We start from the raw sequence: 13279 nt of genomic DNA on the forward strand, positions 1-13279 counted from the left end.
TTAAGCAGTTGGGCACCCTCTTCAAATTCGTGGGCGCTGTCTCTTTAACGTGCAACAGAACTCCGATTGCATCGATCACAGACTCGTCACGCTTCCTCCCGTCGTTCTCATTTCCATCTCGGTAACTGCTCTACTTCACAGTTTCAAGCAGAGGGGTGTGCGTGCGTTAGTCAACTTTGGCTTTCGTGGGTGGTTACACCTGACCCCGGAGCGTCCCGCTAGTCAGCCCGCGGCGGCCCGGCTTCCGGCCGCGCCGGCGACGCCTCGGGGTTCGACTGGCCACGCCTGGAGCGCGGGGTTTGACTGGGCCGCCGTTGTTGTAGTGACCGGGAGGCGCCGCCGCTCTGGGCAGACGGTTCCGGGCGCCGCACGGTCCCCCCTCCTACCCCATCCCCTCCCTTCCCCCGGCTCCCCCCGCGGGCTGGAGCCCGGCGCCAACCGCGCCTCCCATGGCCTCCGCCCTGGTAAGGAGGGGCTGGGGGGCGCCTCCCCGGAGCTGGTGCCGCGGGCTGCGGAGCCAGGTCGGGGCAGCGCTCGTACCTGGCGGGAGATGGAGGCGGCGTCCGCAGCCCCGTCTTGAGAGCCCCTCGCCCCGGGACGTCCACATCTCACTCTCTGCTACTGGGGCCGAGTTCTGGCCAGACCCCGGGCGCTCCTCCCCGCGTCCCCGAGCCCCGGACTGAGCCGGGGCAGCCCCATGGCCCCTAGAATTCTCCGAGGGTTTCCGTGGAGCGCCTGCGTCAGAATCACCTGGCAGGTTTAAAAAGTAGCGAAGCCGGGGCCCCGCCTCGCACCGGCGACTCCGAGCCCGCGGCCGGGGCCGGGGCCCGGGAACGCGCGTTCGGATGAGTCGCCGGGGTGGCCCCGCGGGCGCGGCCGACTCGGGGAAGCGCCCGCGGCGGGTTTGGCAGGTTTCTGCGCCGGAGGCCGTTGCCCGGCGTCCCCCGGCGGCGGTCCGAGCGTGTGTCCGCAGGCTCGCCGCCGGTGTGGCCGCTCCGGGGCTGGGCTCCGGGGCAGGGGACCGCCCTGATCCCGGAAGCCCCGCGTCCGAGGTCTGCACCTGCTTGCAAAACTTGACAACTTTCCTTCCCAGGAGGACCCCGTTCTGGAGCGATATTTTAAGGGCCACAAAGCTGCGATCACCTCCGTGGACTTCAGTCCCAACGGCAGACAACTTGGTAAGTGCTATTCTCTCTTTTTGTGAGGAGGGACATGCTCGACTGGCCGGACACCGTGTCGCCCGTCCACCCTGGGCCGCGGGAGCACCGCCGGCGACCAGGGCGGAGGTCGAGGGCGGCCGGAGACGCGCGCACCTGGGTCGCGTCGGTCCCGCCCCCATCCCGGCCCCGAGAGCCGCCCGCAGGCCTGGGCCTGGCCGGCGACTTTCGCGAACTAACCACCAGGAGGAGTGAGTGGGAAGGGGAGGGGTTTGTCCTCGGCCCAGGGAGGGTGGGGTGCTGGCGAGAGAGTTTGTGAAAAGTTGTGAGAAGAGCAGGAGGAAGCGAGGAGAGAGGAGCGGGGGCTGTGCCGGAGGCCAAGGACTGAGAGGTCTCAGGTCACCCCCGGGAAGCCCCCGTGGCTGGAAAGGAGCCGAGCGTCTGCGTCAGAGGAGGGACCCGCTTCGAAGGTCGCCCCTACCTGAGCCTGGAACTCAATCTGCGGGTCCGCAGCCCTTCTCCTGCGTGGTGACTCTGGTGGCCGCGTCGGCGCCCTGGCCGTGAGGATCCGGATGGCCGTGAGGTGGACCTGGGCAGGCAAAAGCTGCCTGTTGCTGGCGCTTTTAACAGTGGCCTATATCCTGGTGGAACTCTCGGTCTCCACTTTCCACGCTTCCCCAGCAGCCGACCTTGCCAGGGAGCAGGGGCCAAAACAGCTTTCAGACCCCTGGGAAAAGGCAGAGGATTTGTCTCGACCGCTCTACAAGAAGCCGCCTGCAGACTCCCATGCGCTTGGGGAGTGGGGCAAAGCCAGCAAACTCCAGCTCAGCGAGGGTGAATTGAAGCAGCAAGAAGAACTTATTGAGAGATATGCCATTAATATTTATCTCAGTGACAGGATTTCCCTTCATCGCCACATAGAGGACAAGAGAATGTATGAGTGTAAATCCAAGAAGTTTAATTATAGGAGACTTCCCACCACCTCTGTTATCATTGCTTTCTATAATGAAGCCTGGTCGACTTTGCTCCGTACCATCCACAGTGTTTTAGAAACTTCTCCTGCAGTCCTTTTGAAGGAGATCATCTTAGTGGATGACTTGAGTGACAGAGTTTATTTGAAGACACAGCTTGAAACTTACATCAGCAATCTTGATAGAGTCCGCCTGATTAGAACAAATAAGCGGGAGGGGCTGGTTAGAGCCCGCCTGATTGGGGCCACTTTTGCCACTGGGGATGTCCTCACTTTCCTGGATTGTCACTGTGAGTGTAATTCTGGTTGGTTAGAACCACTTCTGGAAAGAATTAGTAATGATGAGACGGCAATTGTTTGTCCTGTTATAGATACCATTGATTGGAATACTTTTGAATTCTATATGCAGACTGGGGAGCCCATGATTGGTGGATTTGACTGGCGCTTAACCTTCCAGTGGCATTCTGTCCCCAAGCACGAAAGGGACAGACGGAAATCGAGAATTGACCCAATCAGATCGCCCACCATGGCTGGAGGACTGTTTGCTGTCAGCAAGAAATATTTTCAGTACCTTGGAACATATGACACTGGAATGGAAGTGTGGGGAGGTGAAAACCTTGAGCTGTCTTTTAGGGTCTGGCAGTGTGGAGGTAAATTGGAGATCCACCCGTGTTCCCACGTGGGCCATGTATTCCCCAAGCGGGCACCCTATGCTCGGCCCAATTTCCTACAGAATACTGCCCGGGCAGCAGAAGTGTGGATGGACGAGTACAAAGAGCATTTCTACAATCGGAACCCTCCAGCAAGGAAAGAAGCTTATGGTGATATTTCTGAAAGAAAATTACTACGTGAACGGCTGAAGTGCCAGAGTTTTGACTGGTATTTGAAAAATGTGTTTTCTAATTTGCACGTCCCTGAGGATAGGCCAGGCTGGCATGGAGCTGTCCGCAGTATGGGAATCTCTTCTGAATGTTTAGATTATAATTCTCCTGACAACAACCCCACAGGTGCTAACCTTTCCCTGTTTGGATGCCATGGTCAAGGAGGCAATCAATTCTTTGAATATACTTCAAACAGAGAAATAAGGTTTAACTCTGTGACAGAGTTATGTGCAGAGGTTCCTGAGCAAAAAAAATATGTAGGAATGCAAAATTGTCCAAAAGATGGGTTCCCTATCCCCGCAAACATTATTTGGCATTTTAAGGAAGATGGAACCATTTTTCATCCACACTCGGGGCTGTGTCTTAGTGCTTTTCGGACACCTGAGGGTCGACCTGATGTTCAAATGAGAACTTGTGATGCTCTAGATAAAAATCAAATCTGGAAGTTTGAGAAATAGAAGAGCGCAATGGCACTCTCTGCCTGAGCTTAGAGCTTCAGGAAAGTCAAAGAGCTGGTGAAGAACCTCAGTAAAGACTGTATTTTATCAGAAATCACCCACTGGTCATCTGTGAAAGCTGTGTTTCGTTTGGTATAGAACACTGAAAGTGGGTGCATAGAGAGCTGCTGTTTAATCTCTCAAAGTGCCTTACTGATGGGTTGTCTTGTTTAAGAGCTTTGTCAATGTGGTTTCTTCTCCTTAAAGAAGTTGACTGTGAATTGAGATACACAAAACGTTTAAGTGCCAGACTTAATAGTACAGAATGTAAAAGTCCAAGCAGAATGAGTGATGAGTTATGTTGATGGGTAAGTTCAATGCCCATCCTTTTAAAAACAAAACTCATAAATATGCGATTGGAGCTATTGCTATTTTGATTATATATGGGATTTGAATTTCTTTTAGTCAGTACATTAAATTTTAGGTGTTTTTTTTTATTTTAATTTTCCTTTAATCGACTAGAAATCAAAGAAAGTTGATCTTAAGGAAAAAGGCCTGGCATAGATGTATGTTTCTTTGGAAGAGGGCGTTAGTTTGAATGTGAGTTTGCAGGTCTTTTTGACATGGCGACATCTCAGAAAAGTATACCCACATCTAAATGAAATGGGGAGATATTTACATTCCACGCTTGGTGAACTGGAGTTATTAGACTTCACTGATTTGTATTGATACCTCATATTGCTCTGATTTTGTAAGCTGTCCTCTTTGTGAACTCTTTATCGTGTGTGGGACATTTTCTGTTTGCGCTTCCTTAAGTTATGAATGTACTGGAGAGGAACTCATTCACAATACTGTGCTTCCCTTTGTTAATGCTTAATCATTTAAAGTAAACACAGTTGTTGGCTCTCTGAAGTTAAACCCAACTGCATTTACTGAAATGTGTGAAACTGAAAGTGGGCCTCATGCTAGAAAGGCTGTGGGATTCTTCTAGGAGTTCTTCCTGATTAGGACATTTAAGGATTTATCTTAAAACAAAGAAAAAGACTGTCTGGGCACTGGTGTATGCTGCCTAGCAGCCTGTTTTCAGCACCTAGCACCAAGCCTGACACTTAGGTAGCTTTCAGTAGTGGGTGGGTAGATGGATGGATGAATGAATGAATGAATGAGTGAGTGAATGAGTGAATGAATGGCTCAGCCATGGAATGTGATTTTCATCCTGTCCTTTGACCAAACAACTGTTTGGGCCTCACTTTTCTCATCTGTAAATGTGGGTGCTGGATTTGATCTCAAAGATCCCTTCCAGCTCTGAAATGTTGTGATGACACATTACAGTCACTCTTGCAGTCTTTATAACACTTTTTATCTCTTCACTTTTAACACAGATAATGTGATTGAACAACATTCAGTCCATTTATGAAGCTGGAAACGAGGGACGGTTTTAAAATTAAGTGAGGTGAGGGTCGCCTGGGTGGCTCAGTCAGTTAAGTGCCCGACTCTTGATTTCAGCTCAGATCGTGATCTCGGGGGTCATAGGATTCGAGGCCCATGTCGGGCTTTGCACTAAGTGGGGTGTCTGCTTGAGATTCTCTCTCCCTTTGCCCCTCATTCCTCTCTCCCTTTCTCTCTCTGTCTCTTTCTCTCAAATAAATAAATAAATCCCTAAAAAATAATTAAGTGAGCTGAGCTCAACTGAAGTGGTTTGGTTTGGATTGAATGGAAAGTTGTGGTCAGTGTTTGTATTCATTTTATTTTGGCAATCATTGAACCAATTTTGTTTTTATCTTTACTCTTCAAACTCTAAAAGTAATCTTTTGGGCTAAGAAGACAAATATTTACTAAAACAAATTATCTGAGAAGTAAGCATATTTTTTTGAAGAAAAAAATATGTTTACTAGTTTTATTTTAGTGCTATATCCAGAAATCACAGGCTGAATTTAGAATTATATTAGTTCACTTTGGTCTAGATTTATGGAAAATGCATACTCCATAGAAAATTAGATGACAGTACTCATAAGTAAAGTTGTTTTCGATGTGTACATGATGACTAGAGAGAAGGAACTTTGCAGAATGTGAATTTAAGGAAGCTTTTAGGGTAACCATTTCAAAAATTAAAAGTGTTATGTATCTTGAACAGCTTATTTCTGTTTTGCTTCTTAAAATGTAAGTGTGTTAATAACTTTCATTAAGTTATTTGGCAACTTTAAGGTTTATCAAAGAAATGTCCAAATTTCATATGCACTATATATGGCCATGGGTGTAATTTAAGAAGGAGTTATAAGAATACTCCGAATTTTGCAAAAATGGTTGTTTGACAGCAGTTGTTCTAAACCCACCCTCTCCTCTTGCCCAGTCTACTTTTTAATTTAAATTACCCTTTTTCTTTTTACTTATTTTCTTGTTCTCATTAGCCCCCTATCAAATGGAAAGACTAAAATTGATATATTCTGGAAGTACTTACTGGAATTACTTTGGTTCCAGTGTCTTGCTGCTCCTATCAAAAGGTGAAGGGGGCATTGAAAAGCAAAGTACTTAATTGTTTACCTATTGCCTAAATTATAGGCTGTGACCCATTAATCTTTTTGGAAGGAATTTTAGGATAGTGCTTTATTTATATCAATAACTTGAAAGTGTCTGGTTCTTCATTCCGCCTGATAGTGTAGGTAACAGAAGAATGAGACTTTTCATATTTTCCTCTATAGGCATTTCCAATTTAATTGCAAAAACATACTGTAAAATTATAAACAAAATTTATTTCGATTCTCTAATTCCATTTTATTGGTACCAAAGCTGTCTTGCTGTAGACAAAGAAGAGTTGACCTTTTAAGTTATTTAACATACTACTAACAGTTTCAGTGAAATATTTAGTAGACTAGAGGTTTCCATTTTAAATGGTCACTGTCATGTAGTGTCCTATTCTATGAGTAGATTGTCTAAATAGGCATTTCTAGCAGTCATCTTTTAAGCAAATGATAACCTAGTCATCTGCAGGATCTCTGTAACTCAGAATAACTTGTTTGTATGAGAAAATCTGTTTACTCCCCAGGGGTAGGCTCCTGCATATTCATTATATGTTGGCAAATCAAACTTTTCTAGGTTGAAGTCAAGAGGTTATTTCTAAGTTGTAGAGTCTTAGTGCTTTTAGGATCTCAATTTTAATGAATAAAATATTTAGTTTTGACTTGTTTGTCCCTTTAAATTGCTGTTATAATAATATTTTTAAATGAACACAAAGAATATTGAGGTTCAATTAATCTCTTTTGAACAATGAATTTTTTTCCTTTGTGATGAGCAGTTTCCATCCTTTTTTTTTTCCTTTTGTTAATGGTTTTTGCAGTATTGATCAGACATAAAATAAAATGTGTGGCTAATTATTTTTGCAAATGGATTCTAATAATTTTAGTCATTGGGATCATTGTTTCTATGTACACATTTGTTGATGGTAACAGAGGTGAGTGAAGCTCATAATAATTTTGCTTGTTTGAAAATACAGACAGAATGTTAAAAAGTCAAGATTCCTGAATTATTTTGCAAGGTGTCATTAACCAACAAGCATTCTGAAGTGGTGTTAGCGCTAATAATGCATGCATTAATTACTCATAAACAAACAGGAAATGATCGGGGAGCTCTGGGACCTACTGGGGGCACTATAAAAGGAAGCAGGTGAGCACCTGGGCACATTAACACCAATTTCAAAACCCTAGGCCAAAAAGAAATGTGCCTGTTCTATAAACCACATAGCCTCACATTTCCCTTAACCTTCTCTCTGCATCACGCCATCCTAAGTACAATTCCTGTCTACCAGTCATATCTCTCTTCCTCAGTGATTCTGCCTAATGCCCTACACCCTGCCTCTCCTAACCTGAGACACTGCCTGGGAATCGCTATTCTAAGTGAATACTGGGGATTCACTATGCCAAGACGTCAGATGTCTTATAGCCACGTTTAGGATATGTATAGTTGAGCTAAACAAATTTTTACTGATCTTTTGTTTTGTACGTATAGTTTAAAGTGTTACTATAAATATGTATGTTATAATCTTGCTGTCTTACTAAGTGACGGCAACCTGTGCAAATCATTTTCTCTCTCTTTCAGTTTCATGGAAGTGAGAAAAGACGGGGAAAATCGTAGAAACCGTATATAATGTTTGCCAGGGGCTGGGGGAGGGAGAAGTAGAGAATGATTACTAATGGCAATTTTTTTGTTTGTTTGTTTTTTGGGTTTTTTTGCGTGTGTGTGGGCAGGGGGAGGGGTGTGATGAGAGTGTTCTGAATTACTTAGTGACAATGGTTGTACAGCTTTGGGTAAAACACTGAATTATACACTATCAAAGGGTGAATTTATAGTATTTGAATTACATCTCAATTATTTTTAAAAAAAGAAATTAGAGGAAAAGAAGAGGCTGGAGAGTTTCATGTATCCCAGAAAAGATTTCCGTGTCCCTCTGTGCCTATTAGACTTTAAAACAGGCCAGCAGGATTTATTAACACTTGGGTCATTTTGTAATTCAGCAGAATTAGGAAAGCTAATATATATGTGAATTAGGCTGTGAGTACAAATGAGTTCGTATTGGAATGTTTTCCTAAAACTTCAGAGAAACCTCAATCAATCCTCTTGAACAGGAAGTAGGGTTTACTATAAAAAGTGAAATGAGTTCCTGAATTATATAGTTGTCCACGGTAGAACTGAAGAGTAGACAGGTCCTCACAACTTGCTAATAATCAGATGCTACTTTTCCTTTTGTGCCAAATTCAATCACTTTCTCAGGCTGGCCTCAGAGAGTTGTCTGCTGCAGGCCAGGGGTGTCCTTGGCTCTCTGGTCACCCTTCTAACCCTCTCATTTGCATGTATATAATCTTGTTCAAAGAGGGAAATGGGAGATACTCTATTTATTTAGTACTCCTTTATTTAGTTAATGCTACTGGTGCCAGATACTGGCTTATGCTCTGGGTATACATACAGAGGTGAACAAACACATGTGCTTTTTCAGGGGGTATGAAGAATTCATAGTCCAATGATAGATACTAACTAAGAAACACATAAACCATGTGCAAGTACAATGTGAAACAGGAAAAGAGGGGCATGGTATGAAGAAAAGGAAGAGTGCTTTGAGGAAGAACAGTGGTGACATAAGTTTATGGGGTTAAGGGACCCTCCTTTGTGGGAGTTAGATTTCACTCAAGACCTGAAGGAGGAGTTAGCCAGGCAAAGGCTGGAGAGAGAATAGCATACGCAAAAACCAAAAGTGGGAAATAACTTGTCCTTGATCAAGGAAATAGAAGAAGGCCAGAGGTGCCTGGCTCGCTCGTTCAGAAGAGTGTTTGACTCATGAACTCTGGGTTGTGAGTTCAAGCCTGGCATTGGGTATAGAGTACATACATACGTACATACATACACACATACACAAACATTTAAAAAATTTTACTTAAAAAGAACTCCAGAAGGGTAAAGCTGGGGAACAAAGGAAGAGAGAGAGCTTTGGGAGATGAGTTTGCAGGGGAAGGCAGAGGCAGTTCACCTAAGGTCTTGGAGGCTAGAGTGGGTCAAATGGTAGCACTTTAAACATGTTCCTGAAACCTGTAAATATAACCTTATTGGGGAAAAAAAGTTCTTTCTAGATGTTATTAAGAATCTCCAAATGAGATTATCCTGGATTATCTTGGTGAGCCTTGAATCCAGTGATAAGTGTTCTTATGAGAGACACACAGAGGAAATAAGAGGAGGCCACGTGAAGCCAGAGGCCAGGATTGGAGTCATGCAGCCCCAAGCCAAAGAACTTCTGCAGGCCTCAGACATTGGAAGAAGCAGGGAATGGAATCCCCTTTAGAACTTTAGAGAGATTCCTGCCAACACCTTGATTTTGTACTTCCGGCCTTCAGAACTATACAAGAGAATTTCCTTTGTATTAAGCCTCTAAGTTTATGGCAATTTCTTTTTTCTTTCTTTCTTTCTTTTTTTTTTTTTTAAGGTTTTATTTATTTGACAGAGAGAGAGAGACCACAAGTAGGCAGAGAGGCTGGCAGACAGGGGTGGGGGGAAGCAGGCTCCCTGCCAAGCAGAGAGCCCGATGCGGAACTCGATCCCAGAGCCCTGAGATCATGACCTGAGCCCAAAGCAGAGGCTTAACTCATTGAGCCACCCAGGCGCTCCATTGTGGCAGTTTCTTATGGCAGCCACAGAATACTAAGACAGAGGCCATGTTTTAGGATTTTGTTCTGAGAGTTATAAAAAGTTGTTGAGGGGTTTTAAGTAAGGGAATGAATGGCATGATGTGATTTATACTTCAAAAAGATCATTGTGGCTACTATGTGGAGACTGAACTATTAGTAGAGAAATCAGTTAGGAGCGATTTTAGTAGTAACTGCAGGAGATCATGATGGTCTTCAAACTAGGGTAGTAATCTGGGAAAGAGAGAAATGTGGGAGTTATTAGCATAAAGATGGTATTAAAAGTTGTCAAAAATTCAGAAATAACAGAAGTAAAACCAAGCAGTCCCTGGAACAGTTGTTAATAAAAGTTTATCGTGTGCATACCATAAAGACAGTTTGCAAACTGGGAGCAACTCAAAACATGGCATGAGACTCAGAGGTACATTATGAAGCAGCTTTTATAGTAAGAAAGCAGTGACTTTATTCTTCACACTGATTGCTTGTAATACTAGAATTCTCTTCAATGATAGGGTGTTGGTCAGCAGTTACCTTGGGAAACAGTTCAAGTTTTGCTTAAGATTTCCAGGGACATAAGCAAGAAATGACCCAGGTCAAGTTAGTTTTACAAAATAAGCTAAATTAATCTTTGTATGACTAAATGGTTTTTGTCTGCTCAGGGAATTTTCAAGGCTGGTCTCCATTTGGTTTTTTTGTTTGTTTGTTTTTTCCATTTGTTTTTGATTTTAGCGAAGTCATGGGAATATTTGAGGTCACCTGGGAAGAACATAGAACAATGAGGGCAGATGGGCCAAGGCTGAGCCCTAAAGATCTCCACCCTCTAGACCAGAGGAAGAAATGGCAAAAGAATCTAAGAAGGGATAATCAGAAAGATAGGAGAAAAGCCATGACAGCAGGGTATCATGAAAGTCAAGGTCCAGGGTGGGGTAGAATTGTTGAACTGAGAGAAGATACTACATAGTCATTAGCAGGGGCGCCTGGGTGGCTCAGTCAATTAAGCGTCTCAGTCTTGATTTTGGCTCAGTTCATGATTTCAGGGTTGTGTGATTGAGCCCCACATCAGGTTTCGTGTCATTAGGAGAGTGGGGACGGGACTGTTGCAGAATGAGGCACTGTTGGACAGTGTGGAAGATCCATGTGAAGTTAGTGGTTCTGAATTTACAGTGTTTCCAATCTGTTTGGGGTGCGTCTAGCCCTTTTGACTGGTATAGATACCGTCCCATGAAAGGCAGAGTGATTGGAACTTGGCTGGGGAAAGTTGAAGGAAGGAGGGAGGGTCAAGGGGTTGAATATATGTGTAAGAAAAGGATTATCAGTTGGATAAGGAGAGAAATGAAGATTATTAAGTGGAGGGAGAAATGGAGAGAGCCTCGGGGAGAATATAGGTCAGTGGATTGGAGTTCTTCATGCGATAGAAGTTGTTTGACTATGCTGTAAGGAATGCAGGTTGTCAGAGGATGATGGCTTTCGATTCATGATCTGCGAAGTGTTCAGGTTCTGCTGATGACAAGACGCAGGGTGTGCCATGAACAAGTTGCCGAGGAAGCGCGGAAGTAAAGGGCTTTGGAGAGTCTTAGTTATCCCCTTTGTCTGAAATGCTCTTCACTCTTCACTGGGCTTGGCTGACTCCTTCTTGTCCTTGATGCCTCTACTTAAAATGCTTACTGATAACTCCATCTGAATTAAGTGTTCTACCCCCACACAAAATTCTTATTGGGACTTCCTGACTTACCTTGCATGTCTGTTGGCGGAAGGTAAAATGGTATGTTTGCCTGTTGTTGACTTGTTTTCCTCCTCTTCATCTGAATGTCAGTAGCTCCCCGTTTAGAGATTTTGTCTATTTTGTTACTTAGGACTTTCCCTGCCCTTGCCACAATGCCTTACGTGTAACGGGGTGGGGGGGGGGGTGAGATATCTTTTGAATGAACTAATAATATCAGGAGTTGAAGAGGAAAACTGTGACCTGGGGTAGGTGAAATGTGAAAGAGAAAATGATTGTCACTTAAATGGGTTTCAGGAAACTTGGGTTCCCAAGCAGAGTCAGGCATAAGTGGTTGAGAAGAAGGGACTTTCAGGGAGGAGGTGGAGGGTATAAGGGAGATCATCTAGTGGATGTTCCTCTGGGCGAGTGGTAACTTTCGGAAAGCAGAGAAGGCATTGGTGTTAGGGTCACTAAAGGTCAACTAAGGGGACATCCAAGCATTATGGGAGTGAGTACATGTGACTGATGGCCCAAGGGGCTCAGGGCTTCAACTTCTGGTCATGACTGGGGGAAATAGAACATAACGTATGGCACATTTATACTTGGCAGCCTTTTAGAAGGCGGTGGGCTCTCGGGTTTCACAGGGTGATTTGGGAAGGATCAGAGGAGAGGGGAATGGGAACAAACAGTAGCCTGTGAAGTGTTTCCATTCCTTGTTCTGGATGAAGGTTCAGTGACTTTTCTGAAGCTCTGTAGCCTGGCTTGGAGTCTGATTCTGGAGCCACATTTTTTGCATTAGGCTAGTTTCTCAGAGGGCAGCACTCAAGTTTATTTAAACATTAGAAAGTTTTAAAAGTACTGTCATGTGGTTTGTTGAATCTGTGTTGTACTTTAGAAGTTTTTATTTAAATTTGTATAATTTTAACATTGAACTTGTCACTTCCACCCCCCCCCCCTTTTTTTCCTTCAAGGTTATCCTGTCATCAACTCAATTCCTATTTATTAGCCTTTGGGCTGTTTGTAGAATAAATCATAGTAAAAAAAAAAGAACAAGTTAATTTCTTTCTTTCTTTCGAATAGGAGCAGAATGAAATTTAGGATTTTTTTTTTAAAGATTTTATTTATTTATTTGACAGAGAGAGAGATCACAAGTAGGCAGGGAGGCAGGCGGAGAGAGAAGAGGAAGCAGGCTCTTCTCGGAGCAGAGAGTCCGATGTGGGGCTCGATCCCAGGACCCTGGGATCATGACCTGAGCCGAAGGCAGCGGCTTTAACCCACTGAGGCACCCAGGTGCCCCGAAATTTAGGATTTTTAAGTTGTTTTCCTCTTGGTGAAATCATAGCAAAAGTTTGCCAGATATTCTTTTTCTAATAGGGTTCTTGATGGCAATCTGTATATTAGCTTTGTTAAAGTTTCTCCTACTGTTCTAGTTCAAAAAATTACTCCCAAGTACTAAAGTAATCTAGTGTATGCACTGAGAGGCAGTAGCAGAGTGCCATATTTCTCCAGTTTTGAAGTATATCAGACTTAAACGAGAAAGTGGTTTAAAAAAAATTCAGATTCCTTGGTCTCACCCCAAACAATACTTAATTTGCTGGAAATACACATTTTTTTAAAAACAATTTTATTTATTTATTTGACAAAGAGATAGAGGGGGCACAAGCAGGAGGAGCAGTAGACAGAGGGAGAGGGAGAAACAGGCTTCCTGGCTGAGCAAGGAACCCAGTGCAGAGCTGGATCCCAGGACCCTGGGATCATGACCTGAGCCGAAGGCAGATGCCTAACCAACTGAGCCACCCAGGTGCACCTGGAAATAGACATTTTAAAAAAATTATTTATTTCTTTGTTTATTTATTTATTTGAGAGGGAGGGTACACACGAGAAGAGGAGGGAGAGAACCTTAAGTAAACTCTGTGCGGAGCATAGAGCCCACTGTGGGGCTGGATTCACAGCTCTGAGATCATGACC

At 44.2% G+C, this 13279-nt stretch overlaps 2 protein-coding genes across 6 annotated transcripts in view; both read left to right on the top strand.

The window, feature by feature from the left end:
- The first annotated feature begins 283 nt into the window (after window positions 1–283).
- POC1B (POC1 centriolar protein B) overlaps window positions 284–13279 on the top strand; it is a 103364-nt gene continuing 90368 nt past the window's right edge. Inside the window, exons 1-2 of one of the 5 annotated variants that reach the window (XM_080812496.1) lie at window positions 284–464; window positions 1094–1178. In XM_080812496.1, coding sequence (XP_080668622.1) covers window positions 450–464; window positions 1094–1178 — 100 coding nt within the window. In that variant the 5' untranslated portion in view covers window positions 284–449. Of the gene's footprint in view, window positions 465–489; window positions 1179–13279 lie in introns of those variants that run through there. The other 4 variants (XM_080812497.1, XM_080812499.1, XM_080812498.1 and 1 more) reach the window with 4 other exon arrangements.
- Window positions 1475–4360, top strand: LOC308348444 (polypeptide N-acetylgalactosaminyltransferase 4). The gene has a single exon (XM_080812495.1). It carries the CDS (start codon window positions 1730–1732, stop codon window positions 3464–3466), a length of 1737 nt encoding a protein of 578 aa, XP_080668621.1. The 5' UTR covers window positions 1475–1729; the 3' UTR covers window positions 3467–4360.

The sequence above is a fragment of the Martes martes genome, assembly GCF_963455335.1.
Source record: "Martes martes genome assembly, chromosome: 8".
NCBI classification, from domain to species: domain Eukaryota; kingdom Metazoa; phylum Chordata; class Mammalia; order Carnivora; family Mustelidae; genus Martes; species Martes martes.

What these genes read in the sequence shown, in the direction of transcription:
- LOC308348444 (XM_080812495.1), top strand. Translation starts at nt 1,730, where the DNA reads ATGGCCGTGAGGTGGACCTGGGCAGGCAAAAGCTGCCTGTTGCTGGCG.